The 23,070-nt window shown below is 33.6% G+C and overlaps 1 protein-coding gene and 1 long non-coding RNA gene across 3 annotated transcripts in view; one reads left to right on the top strand and one right to left on the bottom strand.

The window, feature by feature from the left end:
* Positions 1-17,998, bottom strand: part of LOC143257309 (uncharacterized) — a 39,506-nt gene extending 21,508 nt beyond the window's left edge. Inside the window, exon 1 of one of the 2 annotated variants that reach the window (XM_076515759.1) lies at positions 17,276-17,998. In XM_076515759.1, the coding sequence (XP_076371874.1) occupies positions 17,276-17,510 (235 nt within the window). In that variant the 5' untranslated portion in view covers positions 17,511-17,998. Of the gene's footprint in view, positions 1-13,069; positions 13,253-17,275 lie in introns of those variants that run through there. The other variant, XM_076515760.1, reaches the window with a different exon arrangement.
* Positions 17,999-21,736: 3,738 nt separating this feature from the next.
* LOC143257311 (uncharacterized) overlaps positions 21,737-23,070 on the top strand; it is a 48,059-nt gene continuing 46,725 nt past the window's right edge. The window contains exon 1 of the long non-coding RNA XR_013031781.1: positions 21,737-22,107. This is a non-coding gene — a long non-coding RNA (uncharacterized LOC143257311). The remainder of the gene's footprint in view (positions 22,108-23,070) is intronic.

Consider the following 23,070-nt stretch of genomic DNA (forward strand, 5'->3'; position numbering starts at 1 on the left):
TACCATGTCGTTTAAAACAATGTCACATCGTTTGTCAGTAGTTAGAAAGCAATACCATGGCATTCAGTATGTCGTTTAAAACCATATCACATTGTTTGTCAATAGTTAGAAAGCAATACCATGTCATTCAATATGTCGGTTAAAACCATATCACATCACTTGTCATTAGTAAAGGAACAATACGATGTTATGCAGTATGAGGTTTAAACCATATCACATCATTTGTCATTTGTTAGAAAACAATACCATGTCATTCAGTATGATTGTTAGAACCATATCACATCACTTTTCATTAGTAAAGGAACAATACGATGTTATTCAGTATGAGGTTAACATCATATCACATCATTTGTCATTAGCTAGAAAACAATACCATGTCATTCAGTATGACTGTCAAACCATATCACATCACATGTCATTAGGAAAGGAACAATACGATGTTATTCTGTATGTCGGTTAAAACCATATCACATCGCTTGCCATTAATTAGAGAGCAATACCATGTCATTTAGTATTTCGGTTAAAATCATATCACATCGCTTGTCATTAGTAAAGGAACAATACGATGTTATTCAGTATGAGTTTGATATCATATCACATCATTTGTCATTAGGTATAAAACAATACCATGTCATTCAGTATGACTGTTAAAACCATATCACATCACATGTCATTAGTAAAGGAACAACACGATGTTATTCAGTATGAGGTTAAAACCATATCACATCTCTTGTCATTTGTAAAGGAACTATACGATATCATACAATATTTCTGTTAAAATCAAATAATACCACTTGTCATTAATTATTAAACAATACTATGTCATTCTGCATGTCGGTTAAAGCGATATCACATCGCTTATTATTACTTAAAAAACAATACAATATCATTAAGTATGTCGGTTAAATCCATATCACATTGCTTGTCACAAGCTAAAAAACAATACTAGGTCATACAATATTTCGGTCAAAACTATATCACATCACTTGTCATTAGTAAAGCAACAATACGATGTTGTTAAATATGTCGGTTAAAACCATATCATATCAATTGTCATTAGTAAAAAACAAAACCATGTCATTCAGTATGTCGTTTAAAACCATATCACATTGTTTGTCAATAGTTAGAAAGCAATACCTTGTGAATCAGTGTGACGGTTAAAACCATATAACATCACTCTTCATAACTCTTAAAACAATACCACATTCTTGAATTGTTATTGTTAAAAACAATACCATTTCATTCAGTATGTCATTAAAAACCATATCACATCCTTTGTCATTAGTTAAAAGCAATACCATGTCATTCAGTATAACGGTTAAAACCATATAACATCACTCCTCATAACTCGTAAAACAATACCAAGTTATTGAATATGACGTTCAAATCCATATCACACTACATGTCACAAGTTAGATAACAATACCATGTCATTCCGTAGGTCGGTTAAAACTATATTACATCACTTGTCATTACTTAGAAAACAATACCATATCGTTCAGTATGACGGTTAAAATCATATCACATCGCTTGTCACTAATTAGAAAGCAATACCATGTCATTTATTATTTCGGTTAAAGCCATATACATCGATTGTTATTAGTTAGAAAGCAACACCATGTCATTCAGTACGAAATTAAAACAATATCACATCGTTTGTCACTAATTAGAAAACTATACCATATCATTGAGTATGTCGGTTAAAACTTTATGACGTCACATGTCATTAGTAAAGCAACAACACGATGTTATTCAGTATGAGGTTAAAACCATATCACATCACATGCCATTTGTAAAGGAACTATACGATAACATACAATATGTCCGTTAAAACCAAATAACCCCACTTGTCATTAATTATTAAACAATACCATGCCATTCAGTACGACGGTTAAAACCATATAACATCACTTCTCATAACTCTTAAAACAATACTACGTTATTGAATATGACGTTCAAATCCATATCTCACTACTTGTCTCAAGTCAGATAACAATACCATGTCATTCAGTATGTCGGTTAAAACCATATCACATCGCTTGTCATTAGTAAAGAAACAATACGATGGTATGCAGTATGAGGTTAAAATCATATCACATCGCTTACCATTAGTCAGAAAGCAACACCATATCATTCAGTATGTCTGTTAAAACCAAATAACACCACTTGTCATTAATTATTAAACAATACCATGCCATTCAATATATTTGTTGAAACCATATCACATCAATTGTCATAAGTTAGAAAACAATGCCACGTCATTAAGATATCGATTAAAACCATATCACATCGCTTGTTATTGATTAGAAAACCATACCATTTCATTCATTATGTCGGTTAAAACCATATTACATCGTTTGCCATTAGTTAGAAAGCAATGCCATGTAATTCAGTATGAAATTAAAACAATATCACATCGTTTGTCTTTAATTAGAAAACAATGCCATGTGATTCAGTATGAGATTAAAACCATATCACATCACTTGTCATTAGTAAAGGAACAATACGATGTTATGCAGTATGAGGTTTAAACCATATCACATCGCTTGTCATTAATTAGAAAACAATGCCATGTGATTCAGTATGAGGTTAAAACCATATCACATCACTTGTCATTAGTAAAGGAACAATACGATGTTATGCAGTATGAGGTTTAAACCATATCACATCATTTATCATTAGTTAGAAAACAATACCATGTCATTCAGTATGACTGTTAAAACCATATCACATCACTTGTCATTAGTAAAGAAACAATACGATGTTATTCAGTATGAGATTAACATCATATCACATAATTTGTCATTAGCTAGAAAACAATACCATGTCATTCAGTATCACTGTTAAAACCATATCACATCACATGTCATTACTAAAAGAACAATAGATGTTATTCTGTATGTCGGGTAAAACCATATCACATCGCTTGTTTAATTAGAAAACAATACCATATCATTCAGTATGTCGGTTAAAACTATATCACATCATTTGTTATTAGTATGAAAACAATACGATGTTATTAAATTTGTCGATTAATACCATATCACATCACTTGTTATTTGCAACAAAAATTTACGATGTTTTTCAGTATGTCGGTTAAAACCAATTACATCACTTGTCATTAATTAGAAAACAATACCATGTAATTCAGTACAACGGTTAAAACCATATCACATGAATTCTCATTAGTGAGAAAACAATACGATGTCATTCAGAGTGACTTTTAAAACAATATCACATCACTTGTCATTAGTTATAAAACAATACCATGTCGTTTAAAACAATGTCACATCGTTTGTCAGTAGTTAGAAAGCAATACCATGGCATTCAGTATGTCGTTTAAAACCATATCACATTGTTTGTCAATAGTTAGAAAGCAATACCATGTCATTCAATATGTCGGTTAAAACCATATCACATCACTTGTCATTAGTAAAGGAACAATACGATGTTATGCAGTATGAGGTTTAAACCATATCACATCATTTGTCATTTGTTAGAAAACAATACCATGTCATTCAGTATGACTGTTAGAACCATATCACATCACTTTTCATTAGTAAAGGAACAATACGATGTTATTCAGTATGAGGTTAACATCATATCACATCATTTGTCATTAGCTAGAAAACAATACCATGTCATTCAGTATGACTGTCAAACCATATCACATCACATGTCATTAGGAAAGGAACAATACGATGTTATTCTGTATGTCGGTTAAAACCATATCACATCGCTTGCCATTAATTAGAGAGCAATACCATGTCATTTAGTATTTCGGTTAAAATCATATCACATCGCTTGTCATTAGTAAAGGAACAATACGATGTTATTCAGTATGAGTTTAATATCATATCACATCATTTGTCATTAGGTATAAAACAATACCATGTCATTCAGTATGACTGTTAAAACCATATCACATCACATGTCATTAGAAAAGGAACAACACGATGTTATTCAGTATGAGGTTAAAACCATATCACATCTCTTGTCATTTGTAAAGGAACTATACGATATCATACAATATTTCTGTTCAAATCAAATAATACCACTTGTCATTAATTATTAAACAATACTATGTCATTCTGCATGTCGGTTAAAGCGATATCACATCGCTTATTATTACTTAAAAAACAATACAATATCATTAAGTATGTCGGTTAAATCCATATCACATTGCTTGTCACAAGCTAAAAAACAATACTAGGTCATACAATATTTCGGTCAAAACTATATCACATCACTTGTCATTAGTAAAGCAACAATACGATGTTGTTAAATATGTCGGTTAAAACCATATCATATCAATTGTCATTAGTAAAAAACAAAACCATGTCATTCAGTATGTCGTTTAAAACCATATCACATTGTTTGTCAATAGTTAGAAAGCAATACCTTGTGAATCAGTGTGACGGTTAAAACCATATAACATCACTCTTCATAACTCTTAAAACAATACCACGTTATTGAATATGACGTTCAAATCCATATCACACTACTTGTCGCAAGTAAGATAACAATACCATGTCATTCAGTATGTCGTTTAAAACCATATCACATCGCTTGTCATTAATTAGAGAGCAATACCATGTCATTTAGTATTTCGGTTAAAGCCCTATCACATCGATTGTTATTAGTTAGAAAACAATACCATGTCATTCAGTATGTCGGTTAAACCATATCACATCGATTTTCATTACTCAGAAAGCAACACCATGTCATTCAGTATGAAATTAAAACAATATCACATCGTTGAGTATGTCGGTTAAAACTTTATGACATCACATGTCATTAGTAAAGCAACAACACGATGTTATTCAGTATGAGGTTAAAACCATATCACATCAATTGTCATAAGTTAGAAAACAATGCCACGTCATTAAGAATATCGATTAAAACCATGTCACATCGCTTGTTATTGATTAGAAAACCATACCATTTCATTCATTATGTCGGTTAAAACCATATCACATCGTTTGCCATTAGTTAGAAAGCAATGACATGTAATTCAGTATGAAATTAAAACAATATCACATCGTTTATCTTTAATTAGAAAACAATACCATCTCATTCTGCATGTCGGTTAAAACCATATCACATCGCATGTTATTACTAAGAAAACAATACCATGTCATTCAGTACGTCGGTTAAAGACATATCACATCGCTTGTGATTAGTTAGAAAGCAACACCATGTCATTCAGTATGTCGGTTAAAACTATATGACATCACATGTCATTAGTAAAGCAACAACACGATGTTATTCAGTATGAGGTTAAAACCATATCACATCTCTTGTCATTTGTAAAGGAACTATACGATATCGTACAATATGTCTGATAAAACCAAATAACACCACTTGTCATTAATTATTAGAAATACCATGTCATTCTGCATGTCAGTTAAAACCATATCACATCGCTTGTTATTACCTAGAAAACAATACCATGTTTATCAGTACGTCGGTTAAAGGCATATCACATCGCTTGTGATTAGTTAGAAAGCAACACCATGTCATTCAGTATTTCGGTCATAACTATATCACATCACTTGTCATTAGTAAAGCAACAATACGATGTTGTTAAATTTTCGTTTAAAACTATATTATATCAATTGTCATTAGTAAAAAAACAATACCATGTCATTCAGTATGTCGTTTGAAACCATATCACATTGTTTGTCAATAGTTAGAAAGCAATACCATGTCATTCAATATGTCGGTTAAAACCATTCACATCACTTGTCATTAGTAAAGGAACAATACGATGTTATGCAGTATGAGGTTTAAACCATATCACATCATTTATCATTAGTTAGAAAACAATACCATGTCATTCAGTATGACTGTTAGAACCATATCACATCACTTGTCATTAGTAAAGGAACAATACGATGTTATTCAGTATGAGGTTAACATCATGTCACATCATTTGTCATTAGCTAGAAAACAATACCATGTCATTCAGTATGACTGTTAAAACCATATCACATCACATGTCATTAGGAAAGGAACAATACGATGTTATTCTGTATGTCGGTTAAAACCATATCACATCGCTTGCCATTAATTAGAGAGCAATACCATGTCATTTAGTATTTCGGTTAAAATCATATCACATCGCTTGTCATTAGTAAAGGAACAATACGATGTTATTCAGTATGAGTTTAACATCATATCACATCATTTGTCATTAGGTATAAAACAATACCATGTCATTCAGTATGACTGTTAAAACCATATCACATCACATGTCATTAGTAAAGGAACAACACGATGTTATTCAGTATGAGGTTAAAACCATATCACATCTCTTGTCATTTGTAAAGGAACTATACGATATCATACAATATTTCTGTTAAAATCAAATAATACCACTTGTCATTAATTATTAAACAATACTATGTCATTCTGCATGTCGGTTAAAGCGATATCACATCGCTTATTATTACTTAGAAAACAATACCATATCATTAAGTATGTCGGTTAAATCCATATCACATTGCTTGTCACAAGCTAAAAAAACAATACTAGGTCATACAGTATTTCGGTCATAACCATATCACATCACTTGTCATTAGTAAAGCAACAATACGATGTTGTTAAATAAGTCGGTTAAAACCATATCATATCAATTGTCATTAGTAAAAAAACAAAACCATGTCATTCAGTATGTCGTTTAAAACCATATCACATTGTTTGTCAATAGTTAGAAAGCAATACCTTGTGAATCAGTGTGACGGTTAAAACCATATAACATCACTCTTCATAACTCTTAAAACAATACCACGTTATTGAATATGACGTTCAAATCCATATCACACCACTTGTCACAAGTCAGATAACAATACCATATCATTCAGTATGAGGTTAAAACCATATCACATTACTTGTCATTAGTAAATAAACAATACGATGTTATGCAGTATGAGGTTAAAACCATATCACATGGCTTGTTATTAGTTAAAAAACAATACCATGTCATTCAGTATGAGGTTAAAATCATATCACATCGCTTGTCATTAGTTAGAAAACAATACCATATCATTCAGTATTTCGGTTAAAACTATATCACATCATTTGTTATTAGTATGAAAACAACACGATGTTATTAAATTTGTCGTTTAAAACCATATTATATCAATTGTCATTAGTAAAAAACAATACCATGTCATTCAGTATGTCGTTTAAAACCATATCACATTGTTTGTCAATAGTTAGAAAGAAATACCATGTCATTCAGTGTAACGGTTAAAACCATATCATATCACCTGTCATAACTTTGAAAATAATACCACGTTATTGAATATGACGTTCAAATCCATATCACACTACGTGTCCCAAGTTGGATAACAATACCATGTCATTCAGTATGTCGGTCAAAACCATATCACATCGATTGTCCTTACTCAGAAAACAATACCATGTCATTCAGTACATCGGTTAAAACCATATCACATCGCTTATGATTAGTAAAGCAACAATACCATGTCATTCAGTATGTCGGTTGAAACCATATAACATCACTCCTCATAACTCTTAAAACAATACCACGTTTTTGAATATGACGTTCAAATCCATATCACACTACTTGTTGCAAGTCAGATAACAATACCATGTCATTCAGTATGTCGGTTAAAACAATATTACATCGTTTGCCATTAGTCAGAGAGCAATACCATGTAATTCAGTAGGAAATTAAAACAATATCACATCGTTTGTCGTTACTCAGAAAACAATACCATGTCATTCAGTACATCGGTTAAAACCATATCACATCGCTTGTGATTAGTAAAGCAACAATACCATGTCATTTAGTATGTCGGTTGTAACCATATAACATCACTTCTCATAACTCTTAGAACAATACCACATTCTTGAATATAACGTTCAAATCCATATCACACTACTTGTCTCAAATCAGATAACAATACCATGTCATTCAGTATGTCGGTTAAAACCATATCACCTTGCTTCTCATTATTTAGAAAATAATGCCATGTCATTCATTATGTCGGTTAAACGATATCACATCGCTTGTCAGTAATAAGAAAACAATGACATGTCATTCAGTATGTCGGTTAAACCATATAACATCGCTTGTTATTAATTAAAAAACAATACCATGTCATTCAGTATGAGGTTAAAACCATATGTTATCACTAGTCATAAGTAATGGATCTATACGATATCATTGAATATGTCGGTTAAAACCAAATCACACAACTTGTCATTCATTAGAAAATAATACAATTTCATTCAGTATGTCATTAAAAACCATATCACATCACTCCTCATAACTCTTAAAACAATACCACGTTATTGAATATGACGTTCAAATCCATATCACACTACTTTTCGCAAGTAAGATAACAATACCATGTCATTCAGTATGTCGTTTAAAACCATATCACATCGCTTGTCATTAATTAGAGAGCAATACCATGTCATTCAGTATGTCGGTTAAACCATATCACATCGATTTTCATTACTCAGAAAGCAACACCATGTCATTCAGTATGAAATTAAAACAATATAACATCGTTGAGTATGTCGGTTAAAACTTTATGACATCACATGTCATTAGTAAAGCAACAACACGATGTTATTCAGTATGAGGTGAAAACCATATCACATCAATTGTCATAAGTTAGAAAACAATGCCACGTCATTAAGAATATCGATTAAAACCATGTCACATCGCTTGTTATTGATTAGAAAACCATACCATTTCATTCATTATGTCGGTTAAAACCATATCACATCGTTTGCCATTAGTTAGAAAGCAATGACATGTAATTCAGTATGAAATTAAAACAATATCACATCGTTTGTCTTTAATTAGAAAACAATACCATCTCATTCTGCATGTCGGTTAAAACCATATCACATCGCATGTTATTACTAAGAAAACAATACCATGTCATTCAGTATGACTGTTAAAACCATATCACATCACTTGTCATTAGTAAAGGAACAATACGATGTTATTCAGCATGATGTTAAAACCATATCACATCGCTTGTTATTAGTTAGAAAACAATACCATGTCATTCAGTATGTCGTTAAAACCATATCACATCGCTTGTTATTAGTTAGAAAACAATACCATGTCATTCAGTATGTCTTTTAAAACCATATCACATCGTTTGTCATTAATTAGAGAGCAATACCATGTCATTTAGTATTTCGGTTAAAGCCATATCACATCGCATGTTATTACTAAGAAAACAATACCATGTCATTCAGTATGACTGTTAAAACCATATCACATCACTTGTCATTAGTAAAGGAACAATACGATGTTATTCAGCATGACGTTCAAATCCATATCACACTACATGTCACAAGTTAGATAACAATACCATGTCATTCCGTATTTCGGTTAAAACTATATCACATCACTTGTCATTAGTTAGGAAACAATACGATGTTATTCAGTATGTCGATTAAAATCATATCACATCGCTTGTCATTAATTAGAGAGCAATACCATGTCATTTAGTATTTCGGTTAAAGCCATATCACTTCGATTGTTATTAGTTAGAAAACAATACCATGTCATTCAGTATGTCGGTTAAACCATATCACATCGATTTTCATTACTCAGAAAGCAACACCATGTCTTTCAGTATGAAATTAAAACAATATCACATCATTTGTCACTAATTAGAAAACTATACCATATCATTGAGTATGTCGGTTAAAACTTTATGACATCACATGTCATTAGTAAAGCAACAACACGATGTTATTCAGTATGAGGTTAAAACCATATCACATCACATGTCATTTGTAAAGGAACTATACGATATCATACAATATGTCTGTTGAAACCAAATAACACCACTTGTCATTAATTATTAAACAATACCATGCCATTCAGTACGACGGTTAAAACCATATCACATCACTTCTCATAACTCTTAAAACAATACCACGTTATTGAATATGACGTTCAAATCCATATCACACTACTTGTCTCAAGTCAGATAACAATACCATGTTATTCAGTATGTCGGTTAAAACCATATCATATCAATTGTCATAAGTTAGAAAACAATGCCACGTCATTCAGTATATCGATTAAAACCATATCACATTGCTTGTCATTAATTAGAAAACAATGCCACGTCATTCAGTATATGGCGTAAAACCACATCACATCGCTTGTTATTAGTTAGAAAACAATACCATGTCATTCAGTATGTTGGTTAAAACCATATCACATCGCTTGTTATTAGTTAGAAAACAATACTATTTCATTCAGTATGTCGGTTAAAACCATATCACGTTACTTGTTATTAGTTAGAAAACAATACCATGTCATTCAGTATGTCTTTTAAAACCATATCACATCGTTTGTCATTAGTTAGAAAGCAATACCATGTCATTCAGTATAGTGGTTAAAACCATATCATATCACTTGTCATAACTCTGAATAAAATACCACGTTATTGAATATGATGTTCAAATCCAAAGCACTCTATTTGTCACAAGTTAGATAACAATACCATGTCATTCAGTATGACTGTTAAAACCATAGCTCATCACTTGTAACAAGTTAAAAAACAATAACACGGTATTCCGTATGACGTTTAAAAGCATATCACACCACTTTTTCTGAGTGAGAAAACAATACTATGTCATTCCGTATGACGGTTGGCGTTAGTAGAATAATGTTATTGTTAAGAAAACAATGTTGTTTTTATTAGTAAAATAATATTATTGTTTATAAAACAATGTTGTTGTTGGTAAAACGATAGGACCGACATGGCCAAGCGTGTTAAGGAGTGCGACTCGTAATCTTAGGGTTGCGGGTTCGCATCCCCGTCGGTAAACATGCTCGTCCTTTCAGACTTGGGTGCGTTATAAGTGACAGTCAATCCCACTATTCGTTGGTAAATGAGTAGACCTAGAGTTGGCGGTTGTTGGTGATGACTTGCTGACTTCAAACAAATGCTGACGGCTAGCACATATAGTCCTCGAGTAGTTTTGTTCGAAATTAAAAAACAAACAAACAAACAGTAAAATGATATTGTTGTTTCTCAAACAATGATGTTATTACTAAAATAATGTTGTTAGTAAAACAATATTGCTATTAATAAGACAATGTCCTTATTAAAAAACCGATGTTATTGTTATTAGAACAATGTTGTTATTACATAAATAATGTCTTTGTTATTTAAACAATGATATTATTAGTAAAACAATGTTGTGATTAGTAAAACAATGATGTTGCTAGTATAATAATGTCGTTGTTATTTGAACAATGATATTATAAGTAAAACAATGTCATTATTCTTAAAACAATGATGTTATTAGTAAAACAATGATGTTGCTAGTATAATAATGTAGTTGTTATTTGAACAATGATATTATAAGTAAAACAATGTCATTATTCTTAAAACAATGTTGTGATTAGTAAAACAATGATGTTGCTAGTATAATAATGTCGTTGTTATTTGAACAATGATATTATAAGTAAAACAATGTCATTATTCTTAAAACAATGTTGTGATTAGTAAAACAATGATGTTGCTAGTATAATAATGTCGTTGTTATTTGAACAATGATATTATAAGCAAAACAATGTCATTATTCTTAAAACAATGTTGTGATTAGTAAAAACAATGATGTTGCTAGTATAATGATGTCGTTGTTATTTGAACAATGATATTATAAGTAAAACAATGTCAATATTCTTAAAACAATGTTGTTATTAGTAAAACAATAATGTTGTTAGTATAATAATGTAGTTGTTATTTGAACAATGATATTATTAGTAAAACTATGTCATTATTCTTAAAACAATGTTGTTATTAGTAAAACAATAATGTTGCTAGTATAATAATGTCGTTGTTATTTGAACAATGATATTATTAGTAAAACAATGTCATTATTCTTAAAACAATGATGTTATTAGTAAAACAATGATGTTGCTAGTATAATAATGTCGTTGATATTTGAACAATTATATTAGTAAAACAATGTCATTATTCTTAAAACAATGATGTTATTAATAAAACAATGATGTTGCTAGTATAATAATGTCGTTGTTATTTGAACAATGATATTATAAGTAAAACAATGTCATTATTCTTAAAACAATGCTGTTATTAATAAAATAATGTTATTCTTATTAAAACAATGATGTTATTAGTGAAACAATATTGTTGCTGGTAAAATAATCTCAAGAATTGTTCGACACAAAAACAATGTATTAATGTCGGTAAAAACAGAACCTTCATGTGCTAAACGACAAATACGTTTCTTACTACCAGTCCACCCTGAATAATCACTCATCCGAAATCTCAGGTAATTATTTTTTATTATTCTGTGGCTCTTCTGATTTATGCTTCAAGTTCATTTTTACTTTGATATTTCATGTAGATTATATCATATCTAGAGTCATGTGGAAGTACTAGAGCATCAATCAGTTGGAGTAGTATCTGGCTATCAGATCCCAACACACAATAAATATAGAATCACGTAGAGATATTGGAGCAACTGCTAGAGTAGTATCTAGCTGTCAGATCCAGTTTTATAACAAACACACATTTAATGTAGAATCACGTAGAAGAATTGGGGCAACTGTTAAAGTAATATCTAGCTATTAGATCGAACGTTATAACAAACACAGATCGAGTGTTATAACAAACACAGATCAAGCGTTATAACAAACACAGATCGAGTGTTATAACAAACATCAATAAAAAAATATGTAGAGTTTTTATGAAAGCTGAGAGAGAAGTTATCATAATAGTTTACTGAAATAAAACATTTTTGAGAGAAAATAAAACACCTTAGGATGTGAAATCAAAGCTTTACTTTTTGGATGTTTTATGAAACAAAATCCTATGGATGTTTGGGGTATAAAAAATAAATTTGGATAATTTTGTGATTTGTTATTCAAAATAATTCTTACTACTTGTTCATTGGTACCGCTATCTATCGTTGTCAGCTATACACACATACTTACAAAATACGTTTAATGGAACTCATTTACTAGGTGGCGCCCTAATAGTTTTGATACACATCAATACCATTTACTCTCTGAACCTACCATAATGCCTGCGAAAACGGTTCCGAAACGGGAGCCAGTAGTCAGCTGAGGGTCGCATCCTGCAGGTACACTGTCGGCGCGATTCCCAGACACAGTCAGGACGGGGAAACATTGCCCCCTCTCGGGTCGGAGGAGTGGGACGACGTAGGTAAGGCATACGGTAGACCGGCCGTGAAAGTAATATGTGCCGGAAGCAGTGGGAGTCAACGTCCAACTGAGAATCTATCCTCGTGAAGTCAACCAAAAGTTTGCGCGAACCAATCACTAGCTCGTGTTACATAATTACTGACATATCTGGACTACGTGTGGTTCACCTCACTCCTCAGCGGCCCCTCCCCGACAGTGTCACTCTATAAAGTGTGGCCTCTTGTTTTGAATCAGTCACACACAGACATGAACCAGAATATTAAGGTAATATGGTTTCTTCACATATCGCAGTGAAAACACCAAAACTCGATCATTGTTAGTTTGGTAACGCACTAACACTAAACTTTATGTTGCGTGTCAGGCCCTCACATGATAATCGCCACGCGAAATGGCCATAAAACTGTAGTTTCCACTACCAGATTTCCACTGTTTAGAGGTTGATTGTAGCTCACGAAGTACATTATTAACTCCGCTACGTTTGGTCAAAATCGGTAAACTTAAATTATTTACAATATTTAAAGTTATTATAATTATTGTTATCGCCAACCTTCCGAAGCCGCCAATTTCTTGGCGAGTTGTTCTTTAAGGGCGACTGAGAACATTTATTACTATAATTCAAACAATCAACCAACTTTTAGAAATAATTTATTTCAAGAATTCTACTTTAACGTTACGCTACACTGTAAACTCGCCGCGACACCTGTCGGCTGTGGCTATGAGGTAAACCTGCTGTCTTATCCTTTAGCAACGCACGCTTATCCACGAACTTCGTTGATGGTTCTAGAGCCAAATTTCACAGGACTCCAGATGGTCAAGGGGACTCCTTATCTATAAAACAATGTTCATTACCAAGGGAGCTACAACGATCCCGAAAATTTATCCAGGCAAACTGAAGATCTAGTATGTGTTTCTTTCCATATTTCATGATCTCGGAGGTGCCATTTTTGAAACTGTATTCCCACGCCCTGTCACCAGCTAGCAGTACCAAACTTTACAGGCGGACATCAGAGATAAATATTTACGTGTATGACATACCTGCTACCAGGAGCCATGAGCTCAAAGGGAGTAAAGCAGTAAGTTACTGGCTCCATGTACTCGAATTTGGCATTGGATTTTATGTCCTCATGATATTGGAGGCGCCATTTTAAAAATTATATTCATAGAACTAGTAGGATCAAACTTGGCATGAGAAATCGGATATCTCGGATTAACATTTTTTTTTTTATTTTTCACGTTCGCCTCCTTCCGCATCTTGGGGAGCCTTTAGATGTAAAGAGGACATTGAAAGAGCTCGATAAATAAATTAAAGCCTTTGAAACCAAAAGGGTGGCCTTTCAACCTCCAAACAGAGAGCGAATATTGTATATTACAGTGGAACCCCTCTGAAGCGGCCACCTTCGGGACTGAGACAAACTGGCCTGATTAGAGGGGTTCCACTGTACATAATTAGGGATTATGTAAACAAAAAAAGGGACTGTGATTGAATGACCGCCTTCAAGGGGTGACCGAATCTGAGGGGTGGCCGCTTAGAGGGATTCCACTGTAGTTGTCAAACTATTCCGCGATTTGTTTTTATTGTTAAGCACAAAATAACCCAAGAAGCTATCTGTGCTGCGGCCACTACGAGTTTCTAAATCCAGTTTTTAGTGCTGTAAGTCGATATATATAGCAATGAGCCACTGTGTGTGTATGTGTGTGGGTGTGGGTAGGTGGTTGAGTGGGTGAATGGATGGGTGCGGGTTTTTAACTCTTCAAATAATCAACCATAATAGTGAGTGCCTCTTCAACGTACTATAAGATAATTAAGTGCCCTAAATGGATAAATTTAGTGTCTCTCAATGTAATTTTATACACATAATGTCACTATATTTTCTGATTTAACGTAGCTTTATATTTATAAGTCTTGTGCTGTTATTTTTTGACATCACGCAATCGTGGAATTTTTTGCTTTTATGCTACTCGAAAAACATTTTTATTATGCAATATGCAACCCCCAACTTTACAAAATGTTTATCCTGTGTGCATGTAGATTTGCAATAGGGGTCACAATTTTCCTGTTTCTCCTCCATTTTTTTCAAAGAGAACTTTATTTTCCTCCATTCATATGCACATATGACGGGCTCGGCATGGCTAGGTGGTTAAGGCACTCGACTCGCAATCTGAGGGTTGTGTGTTCGAATCCTCGTCACACCAAACATGCTCGCCCTTTCAGCTACGGGGGCGTTATAATGTTACAGTCAATCCCACTATTCGTTGGTAAAAGAGTATCCCAAGAATTGGCGGTGAGTGGTGATGACTAGCTGCCTTCCCTCTAGTCTTACACTGCTAAATTAGGGACGGTTAGCGCAGATGGCCCTCAAGTAGCTTTGCTCAAAATTCAAAACAAACAAACGCATATGACGTCATGAATGCATCACACGTGTATCTAGTACACTTGCGCCACCAATATAAATATAATAGTACTGTCTGTTGCATGTTCATGTAAATACTTCGGAAGGTATGGATGGATCTTCACCAAAATTGCTTGTAAATTTACGGTTTGTTTTTTTAAATTATATATAAAGGAAACAACTTTTCATGTTCTAATATAATCGTTCATTAGTCATCAATTTACATAACTTCTGTCCAGGGTACGTGTCCACAGTTAGTAGTTTAATACATACTTATATCAAGATGTGTCGTATTAACATAGTTTTAAATACAAAACTCTAAAACATTAATTTATACAAAAAAACAGAAACTTATGTTAAGATCTTTTCTCTTTTTACTTCATTTCAGCCCTAGGGGAGTCATTGCCGCCCTGTCTTTCGACAAGATAATAAAGAAACGCATGATCGATAGTTTATAATAAACGTGTAAATATATCAATCAAAGACAAATAATTAATGTAGTGTTCTGATAGTTTAGATATGTTAGAGAACTGGAAAAACGTAAAAAAAAAAACATCCTTTGGATAAATAAAACTGATGAAATTTTTACTGGAAGATCGACATGACTAAAATCATCAACTGGTATATTACATGACTAGTATCATCAACTGAAAAATTACATGACTAGTAATATCAACTGATAGATTACATGACTAGTATCATCAACTGAAAGATTACATGACTAGTATTATCAACTGATAGATTACATGACTAGTATCATCAGCTTTAAGATATGATAAACCGATGGTGATCTCTTCTTCAGAGAATTTACACGCCGACAGAGAAAACATCTGGCGCGAAGGATGTTTAGACGTAAAACCATTTGAGAAAAGTAATTCGATTATAAAAACAGCTAGCTCCTTTGTAGAATTAGGAGCAGTAACGTTGAAAGCTATCTATCCTTAGGGCATGTCGTTCCCTCCATTTCTATCCTTTTATATCTCCACCCTTAATCAAGAATGGTTAGTAGCACACTAGTTCCAAGCCTAAACACCAGGGCTGTAGGGAAAGTGTTGAGAATCGAATCATAGATTTACTGCTACAATAAAATCTGGTGATTTACTTTTAAATTTAAAAATTTATTTCATTATAGGACTGTTAATGGTTTAATATTTTTTTATAAAATACAGTCATATTAAAGAGTAAAATATTTCTGTCCAGCATGCGCATTTAATTTGCGCAGAAACGTCATCAGATTCTACGTCATCGCTTTTAACGCGATCGTGAACTGCGCGTGGCAATGCCGGAGTCCTAAGGGCGTATCCGCGTCTTTATTTTCTCGATCGAGACAAGGTTAATGTAAATTTAATTGAGACTTTTTTCATCTGGATGGTCACTCAGTGATAATGACAAAACAATGTAGGTCACTTATGTTTCAGTGCAGCCCAGCCCAACCTCACTTTCCGCTAAAGTCTGTGGGACGAAGTGAGCAATACTGATGCTATCCTAATTGCCACCTGTTCAGTATACGGCTTCTTCAACTATAACTTGCCGTTGTATTACGTTTTTTGAGACGAAAACTTAATTTCTAGCGAATAGAAAACTTGAACTGAGAAGAATTGCGGGTTGTTCTGGGTCAGTTATTTGATGGCCTCCAATGGGTTAGGAAGTACTCTAAGTGTGATCTTACCTGGAGTAGAAAGAGCGTAGAGAGCTAGTTCTTCGGGATGAAAGAAACTGTTTCCGGTAGATATCGGAGTTTTGAAAATATCCGGCATCGCCTCACTAGAAGAGCCGGGAGATCTCCAGGGAGAGTCTGTACCCGCTACGGACTTCGGAGTATTCAGCTTTAAGAAGTAAGTGTGAGGGAAACAGTGACTGTCCACAACTGTACGAGAGAGGCTATCCAAAACGTTCATAATCATGCTAAGTTTCTCAAGGGGTTTCCGTGGAAACCTCCACAGCCGGACTAGTAAAAAAAACACCAGCACGTGCCCCTATCTTTCCGAAACGGCTGTTTACTTGTCAATAGGCTGTTTGACAATCGACTCTAGAAGAGGATTCACCATTTCAACTGTTACCATGTGGAAAGCCCGACTCTGTCTGCTTCTGTCCTCGTTTCTAGTTGTACTTTGTTAAACGTCAAATCAATGAAACAAACCACATGAATGAAGGTCGCTGCGTGGTCTCTTCCATATTTGGGAACCGGAACCTATCACTCAGCCAATCATACCAGTTTCAGCCTGCCTACGTTTGGTCGACGTCAAAATGACGTTGAAACTAAAAAAGATAACTGCCGTTGATTAGTCGTCGTTTCTTTCCTTTTTTTTTTTATTTGCTAAGTGCACGCCGTCTTTCACATCTACACTGCACATGCTTAGGATATCGCTGGATTTAATGAGAAAAAGTAGTCCAAAACTTAAACCATCTGTTCTATAAATTAGAAACCATCAATGTGGAGAATTTAGTTAATATTTACCACTGCAATTAAAACTCCAGAAACACGTCGTTTTAACAAACTATAAACTTCACGCTACGCATTGCCCATATATGGTAGCGAGAGAACCGAAGTCTTCCGAAAGTAAAACGTCATGATGTCGTCATGTGCTCGAACTACGCCAGTACCTTTTTGAGGCGAGCGCTGCCGAACGATCTTCGGATGTCATCGTTAACACGAAGTTCCGGAGCTTTACACTTGCAGAAGATGAATCCAATCCGTTATTCCAATTAATTTTAGTGTTGTTGCCATGGTAGTTTAAGGCCACGACAGCAGCTATTAGTGTCCGTATCCAAGTGAGACATAATGGTTAAGTTTAACCTCTGTGGTAGTTTGTAATTTTTTTACGGTTCGTACTTTTGTAAAACATTTGAACAATGCTCTTGATAAACATTATATATTTTTAATCTTTCAGGAAATTATTCTATTGTCTTTGGAGTTTCTAACATATTTATGTTCGACAGCTAATATTTCTAGAATAAGTAAATATTGTTTAATCGATATGTTGGCACACAATGAATTACACGGCGTGCTTGGACCATTCAAAGGCCAGGAAAAACATTCTGGACCCGTCGGTCCTCACGAATCTAGAATCATCTATTTCGTTGTTTAAAGAAACGATCACGTGTTGTCGTTAAGATGACAGATTTAATAAAGTGTACTCAGAACGATGTTCTTTTTTTTATTGGCTGGCATACGTATTAACGTGACACTTAACATATCCTGGTTGTTCAGATAACTGTACTTTTAATCTTAACCCTAATTGACACCAAAGTTACGTTCCTTTGAATATAATATATAGAAGTCGCCAAATAAATTTATCTCAAGTTATTATATCACTTTTTTATAAACATCGAGTCCCTTAAAAAGAGGATAAGGTAGCTGATCATTGAAGATTACTTTTTAAAAATATTAGGGCAGTAAAATTATTTTTATCATTACTGAGTATTTGATTATTTTGTTGAGCAATAGCATCTTTTATAATATTTCAAAAAATTGCTAAGTCAGAGAAATGATTTATACAATTACGAGGGCATGAAAATACTCTCAAAATACTAAGTTACTAAACGATCATTTATGAAAATCACTGAATATCTAAAAAACACTTTTCTAACTTCTAAAGTGAATGTCCACTAGTGTGGTCAGGTATAAATGTTTAATTCTGGTGGTGAAACTCGTGGAGAACAGAATTCAGACAATACATTATGTAGCTTTGAAGTAAAACAAACAAAGAAATATCCTTTAAGTGTTCACTATAAAAATGTACTATATTAATCGGTATAGTTATTAAACCTAATTAGTAATATCTGTCTCTTTAACTACTAATCATTAGTCCGTTTGAACTAATCATTAACTTACTGATTACACTTTTGTGATCATATAGGCTACTAATCGTGATGACAAAGACTCATTCGTTTCGGAATACGGCGTTGTGCTGAAAACTCGAAATGAGTTTTGATACAACACGAAGGTTATTCGCGCTAGTTTTTCCTTCTTAATATCTCATAAGCTAGAGGAGATGTAACCAGCACTTACCTCCACCTCTTAGGTTAGTTTAGTCCAATACTGGCACTGACATCTATCCACAACTCAAATTTTATGAGCGCAATTTTATGACACGGGACGCGAACCGTTAACTCTCGGATTCACAAATTTACACGCAATCACTAAGGCACATCCAATTCAAGTTTAACTAAAGACTAAATCATTTGGAATTTAGAGTATTACAAAGTGTAGAACCTAAAAACAAATATGATAAGATACGTATAAGACAAAGCAAATATTTATTGGTTTTTGAAAAGTAAACGAAAGACTACAGTTTTCTAGTAAGTTTTATATAGATCAGCAAAGTTCGATATATCTACGGAACAATCACAATGTTGTTGTCATATAATGATAGGATTATAAATGAAGAGAAAGGTGTGTTGGTGATACGAACTTGGTTATAAAAAATTCTTAGACTTATATAATTAGTATAGTCATAAAGGAGTTATATTAAAGACAGTTCTGATGACCAGTAAGGCCGTTCGTTGATGATTTTGGTCGCTGCTGGATTTTAACCAAGTCAAACTTTTCCAGTTATTCTGTTGTAAGGAGTTTATTTCGAATTATTTAGAATCTATATGAAGTATTTTATGTCTCAGGTGCGCTCACGTGTTGGTCACGCTCAGGTTGGACACATTTTCCATGGAAAATATAAAATCAAGAGGTTTACTTCGAAGAAAGTTCCTGGACAAGTTGAAATAACAGAAGGTATTACAAATGTCGTTATCACATTTTAATCGCTGTATATAATATGATAATTTATATTTAATAGTAGTAAGACAAATTTAATCATATTTTTATAGGCGGACATATAAATAAAGAAAGAATTCTATCGAGTCAACAATGATGTTTGTTCACAAGGCCTAGTGTGTTAACCATTTTTAAAGTGATAGAGATATAACTGGTCTGAGTCTAGCCACCCTGGTCGAATATTGAAACCTGACTGTCAGTCTTGTAACGCACCTTAGGCCACAAAGTTCGGAACGCGCTTTTTATCAACGGGAAGTTTACCGTTATCCCTCGAATTGACAGCTCGACATCTAATCCAATAAGCACAACAATCTTTATAGTGTGAAGTTTACACACTGTTTACTGAGAATTGTTTAACAACAATTAAACTAGTATTTTACATGTACACAAATTAGTAGTTTATACATTAGATTTACTTAACATCTGAATTACAACCACTCTCTGTCTGTTCGGAAATAATAGAACGTTCATTACTATATTTTACGAATATATTGTCTGTATGTTCGGAAATAATGGAACGTTCGTTTCTGTATTTTACAAGCCTATTGTCTGTCTGTTCGGAAATAATGGAACGTTCATTACTGTATTTTAAGAATATATTGTCTGCCTATTGGGAAATAATGGAACGTTCGTTACTGTATTTTACGAATATATTGTCTGTATGTTCGGAAATAATGGAACGTTCGTTACTGTATTTTACAAATCTATTGTCTGTTTGTTAGGAAATAATGGAACGTTCATTACTGTATTTTAAGAATATATTGTCTGCCTATTGGGAAATAATGGAACGTTCGTTACTGTATTTTACGAATATATTGTCTGTATGTTCGGAAATAATGGAACGTTCGTTACTGCATTTTACAAATCTATTGTCTGTTTGTTAGGAAATAATGGAACGTTCATTACTGTATTTTAAGAATATATTGTCTGCTTATTGGGAAATAATGGAACGTTCGTTACTGTATTTTTACAAAGGCACTAATGTCTGTCTGTTAGGAAATAACGAAACGTTCCTAACAATATTTGACAAAGATACTGTCATGTGTTTCCTGTTTCGCTGTAAATCACTCGTTTCGTTCATTTCAAACCTATGAACATCTAACAGTAGGTTTTGGTCAAAGTTTATTACATTAGTGCCATTTGACCTGTTTCACTCCTCACGAAAGGTAACTTACCGAGGTCTTAATGTGTCGACTTGACAGCACGAGGGCACATGGGTAGATTCTTCGAAACGGTGTGGAAAAGGGCAAAAGGCATGTGTTAGGTTGTCAGTAGTATGTTGATAGCTGTCCCGCGCAATAAACAGCGCTTTAAAAAAGCTTGTTTCATTGGTTGTGAGGCTTTCCAAGGCCATGCTAGAGACTTTCGTCACTCGAGACGGTGATGAACATCGTTGAGATCACACTTATGGTAATAAGCACGCGGGTCGAGTCAGGTTAGCTCTAGCTGGTGAAACGAAATCTATAAGTGTTCGGCAAGCGTAAGATGAAAAATGTCTTGATGAACTCATACCAGGTATAGACCACTGAACAAATGATCGACTGAGCTACTTAATAATTTGAGATGTGCGCGCGCGGCATTTGCGTTGGTGTGGGAGAAGCGTGAAGGTAGCTTCCATTCAACGAGCGTGTAACGTCAGGCTTGTGTGCAACGCGTGGGTGACGCGCGGAGGAGGGAGGCACGCGCACAGCGGAAGTTTTAGAAATTTGCTATTTGAGAAATAGCTACAGGTAAGACTTTTAACGATATTTAACTTTAGTGAGACAAGTTCAAAAATAAAATAATAATGGATATTACATGAGCGTTTGACTGCAATGGCACGGGCAGCAAATTTCAAGAGGTCAAACGATCTTAAACAGTCATGACTAATAAATTAAACCGCTGACCTTTAAGAAACTGAACGGATTTTATTTATCGAAATTAGAGGAATATGTTAGTAAAGAAGTCGATGAAAGATTAATGGATGACCTAACAAACCTTGTGATTTAAAATATGGTTTTCTTACTAAATCTTTCTTCCTATATGAATATAAACAGTTCTTTTTATTGTGTTTTTAAATATTCCAACTATATCTTTTCTGTTGTAGTTATCAAACAGAAACTGTCATATGTTGTAGCAATACTTATTTAGTGACTTATTTTTCTCAAAATATCAGGCTTCGGTATGACCAGGTGGTTAAGCCACTCGACTCGCAATTTGATGGTCGCAGATTCGAATCCCCGTCACACCAAACATGTTCGCCCTTTCAGCTGTGGGGGCGTTATAATGTTACAGTCAATCCCACTATTCGTTGGTAAAAAGAGTAGCCCAAGAGTTGGCGGTGGGTGGTGATGACTAGCTGCCTTCACTCTAGTCTTACAATGTTAAATTAGGGGTGGCTAACACAGATAGCCATCATGTAGCTTTGCGCGAAATTCAAGAAACAATCAAAAATATACATGTTTTTAAAATATTCCTATGATTCAGTTGTAAAGATGAAAATGTGCTAGACACAATAACTAAGTTTATAATAAAAACAACTTCATTCAACATTATAAATACTGAATGTAAAGACCGAAGTCACACCAACACCAGGCATAATAAAATTAATTCCGATCACAACAATTATAAATTAATTAATCCAGTGTGAATTCGAGGAGCAACGCATGAACGTACTTCACACTTTGGGTCTGTAGGTGTGTTATAAGAGTAAC

The sequence above is a fragment of the Tachypleus tridentatus genome, chromosome 7, assembly GCF_004210375.1.
Source record: "Tachypleus tridentatus isolate NWPU-2018 chromosome 7, ASM421037v1, whole genome shotgun sequence".
Taxonomy (NCBI): Eukaryota; Metazoa; Arthropoda; class Merostomata; order Xiphosura; family Limulidae; genus Tachypleus; species Tachypleus tridentatus.